This window comes from Nicotiana tabacum, chromosome 20, assembly GCF_000715075.1.
Source record: "Nicotiana tabacum cultivar K326 chromosome 20, ASM71507v2, whole genome shotgun sequence".
NCBI lineage: Eukaryota > Viridiplantae > Streptophyta > Magnoliopsida > Solanales > Solanaceae > Nicotiana > Nicotiana tabacum.
Window position 1 is genome coordinate 124,071,825 of NC_134099.1, and position 3,416 is coordinate 124,075,240.

Consider the following 3,416-nt stretch of genomic DNA (forward strand, 5'->3'; position numbering starts at 1 on the left):
ACACCCAAATCCTTTTAAATAATGAATACTACATAAATCAAATTCCGGATCTACAACATATGCGGGGACACCATGGGAGCTCAATTTCTAAGAAGAGGGAGTTTTAGCCATACATACCATAAATTTGCCCTTTAATGATACTACAATGATCCAATACACTTATGTAACTTCAATCTACAATACAACATTCAATAGGGCCAATATTAGTAATAAATTCCATAACTTAAGTCATTTAGTCATATTATCAAACACCTTGTAGGTATAGGTTTATACACCTCATAACTATAGTATTGGTTCATCCAACTATCAACATTAACCAACAATTCATCCCACCATTATTCTTTAACAATTTATACTCCTAACATCACATGTGTGATCAACCATTTACACCCAACCAACAAAATTCCATCAAATAATCACCTTTAAATCCCTACCATGGTCATGTATTGGGAATTTATGGCTTCCAATTACCATACCATAAGTTGTAATACTTGATTCATACTCATAATTCCATAATAACTCCATATATGTTAGTCTAAGGGTAAAAGTTTACCTCTTGTAGACCAAATCTTGAAAGACAACTTTGGGATGTTCTTGAGATTTTGAAGAAATCCTATGAAATCCAATCAAAATCATGTTGTAACTAGTGATTGAGAAGTGAAATCACCATGAAAACACACTTAAAAACTCACTTTAGGTGTGCAATTGGATGCCTTGGTCGGATTGGGGATGGAGAGGATGCCCTAGTCTTGAAAAATGACTTAAATCCTCTAATTTCCCGTCATTAGGTGTATTTAGAGGTCTTCTACTAGAGCCCCTGTGTTAAGGAGGCTGAATACTTCGCAATATGCGCGGCCGCGCTAATGGCCGCGCTAAGGCCGCTCTAATGATACATGCCCAGTAAAATGCTCTTAGCTTTTTGTATACACCTCCGAATGACGAACGGTTTAATGCGTTGGAAACCAAACTCAAATAGATTTAATTAGATAGGATTTGCATCACACAACTCTGTATGTAACTGGAGATATGATCATCCAAAGTTAGGTCTTATGCGCACTCATTTACAACTTTAGTCTATTATGAAATTTTCCAACTTGGCTTATACTTAGGCCTCTCCTTAGACCCCAAATCACTTATAATATGACTTATACGCTTATTAACATATACAATTGATATCCATTATATCATGAATCCTCATTTGCACACAAAATAAAATAATTAGCCTACCTTGGCACCACGAAATCTTAAATTTCTTGGAAACTTTTTTCGGGGCCTTACACAGTCATGGTGGGAGTCAACTCATTATGTGCAATGGTAACCACTGTCATACCACCCTTCTTCGGCACACATTGCACCGGCGATGTCCAAGAACTATCCGAGATGGGGTACAAAACCCCTACATCCAACCACTTGATCACCTCCTTTTTCACAACTTCTTACATTGCCTCATTTAACCTCCTCTGATGTTCCACGGAGGGTTTGGCATCTTCCTAAAGAATAATATTCTGCATGCAAAAGGCGGGGCTTATCCCCCGGATATCAGCAAAAGTCCATCCAATTGCCTTTTTCCATTTTTAGAGCACCACTAATGTGGCATCTACCTGCATGTTAGTAAGACAAGAGGAAAGAATAACTGGCAATATTGAACTAGGGCCTAAGAATTCATACCTGAGGTATGGAGGCAATGGCTTCAACTCCAACACGGGAGGTTCCTCGATTGAGGGCTTTGTTGGTGGAGTCTTCCTATTCTCAAGATCCAAAGAGAGCTTCCGAGGCTCATAAGAGTAAGAGCCCATTCCATGTAAAGTATTGATACACTCTACCTGGCCTTCATCCTCATTTACATCAAGGTTCAACAATATCGCTTCTAGAGGGTCCTCCACATTGATCATTGCACTAGTATCATCAACTATCACTGCCGTGACAAGATCCACGAAAGAGCACACTTCAGTACTGTTGGGCTGCTTCATTGACTTGCACACATGAAAGACCACCTTTTCATCACCCACCCGGAAGGTGAGCTCCACTGCTTCCATATCATCTAATGCCTTCCCAGTTGCAAGTAAAGGTCTTCCCAATATGAATGGAACCTCATAATCAACCTCACAGTCCAATATCACAAAGTCAACATGCAAAATGAACTTATCTACCCGAACAGGAACATCATCGATAATACTAAGTAGCCGCTTCATTGTTCTATCTACCATTTGCAACCTCATTGAAGTAGCCCTTTGTTGACCGATACCCAGTGTTTTGAACACAGAGTAAGGCATCAAATTTATACTTGCACCCAAATCCCATAATGCCGTAGCAAAATCCGCACTCTCAATACTACATGGGATGGTGAAAGCACCGGGATCTTCAAACTTTGGAGCCATCGAGTGCATAATTGCACTTACTTGGTGTGTCATTTTGATGGTCTCACAATCCATGGATCTCTTTTTAGTCATCAAGTCTTTCATGAACTTGGCTTAACCCGACATTTACTCAAGAGCTTCCACCAAAGGAACATTGATTGATAAGCTCTTCATCATGTCAATAAATTTTCTAAATTGGTTCTCATTCTTTTGCTTCCCAAGCGTTTGAGGGTAAGGTGGAGGAGGCCTTGGCAAGGGAGCCTTAGCCTTGGGCACTACCTTTTCTGGTATGTCTATTACGTGTTCCCTAGATGGGTTCACGTCATGTTGAGTCTCTACCTAATTATCACAAACATCAATTCTCACTTTTGCATTCAAGTTCTCTTCACTCACATTTTGATAAACTAAAGAGATATCATCAGCTTGCACCTCAACTTCATCACTCACAATTTCCTTTTGGTTGGAGGCATTCTCATCACCGCCTCGACCGCTTCTAGTAATCACCGCCATTGCATGCCCGATATTGTTCCCACCCTTCGAGTTTACTACCGTATCACTAGATAGATCCCCCTTAGGGAAAGTAAACGATTGTGAAATTTGGACAAGTTGCACCTCCAAGTTTTGGATTGAAGTATTATGGGATGCCAACTGGGCATCAAAGTCGGCATTCTTTTTCATCATCTTTTCAAACATCATCTCGATCCTTCCCATCTCATTGTTTGATGAGCTAGTACCTTGGGACGGAAATGGAGGCGGGTTGTTTGGTTGTTGATACATCAGAGGCCTTTGAAATCCTCTCCCCTGGTTCCCTTGGTTGCCATTATTCTAACCCCCTTAGTTGTTGGTTCCTCCCCAATTGTTGTTGTTGCCACTCCAGTTGCCCTGATTGTTCTGGTTTCCCCAATTTTGATTGTTGTTCCCCTAGTTGCTATTGCCTTGTTGGTATTGATTTCCCGGATTTCTTTAGGATCTCCATTGTTGTTATTGGTTAGAAGAATTGCCCCTTTGTCCTTGATAATTGTTCACCTACTGCACTTCTTTGTTTTACTCATCATAGCC

At 40.4% G+C, this 3,416-nt stretch overlaps 1 protein-coding gene across 1 annotated transcript; it reads right to left on the minus strand.

Moving 5' to 3' along the window:
* Nucleotides 1-1,574: 1,574 nt before the first annotated feature.
* On the minus strand, nucleotides 1,575-2,378 carry LOC142174526 (uncharacterized). Its single transcript, XM_075240336.1, has 2 exons — nucleotides 2,010-2,378; nucleotides 1,575-1,601 (listed from the first exon to the last, which is right to left on the minus strand). The coding sequence occupies exons 1-2, from the start codon at nucleotides 2,376-2,378 to the stop codon at nucleotides 1,575-1,577; spliced, it is 396 nt and encodes a 131-aa protein (XP_075096437.1).
* Between the last annotated feature and the right edge of the window lie 1,038 nt (nucleotides 2,379-3,416).

What these genes read in the sequence shown, in the direction of transcription:
- LOC142174526 (XM_075240336.1), bottom strand. Translation starts at nt 2,378, where the DNA reads ATGGCTCCAAAGTTTGAAGATCCCGGTGCTTTCACCATCCCATGTAGT. An exon ending in CAGTGGAGCTCACCTTCCGG is followed by an intron (nt 1,602 to 2,009) that starts GTGGGTGATGAA and finishes ACTAACATGCAG; the next exon opens with GTAGATGCCACATTAGTGGT.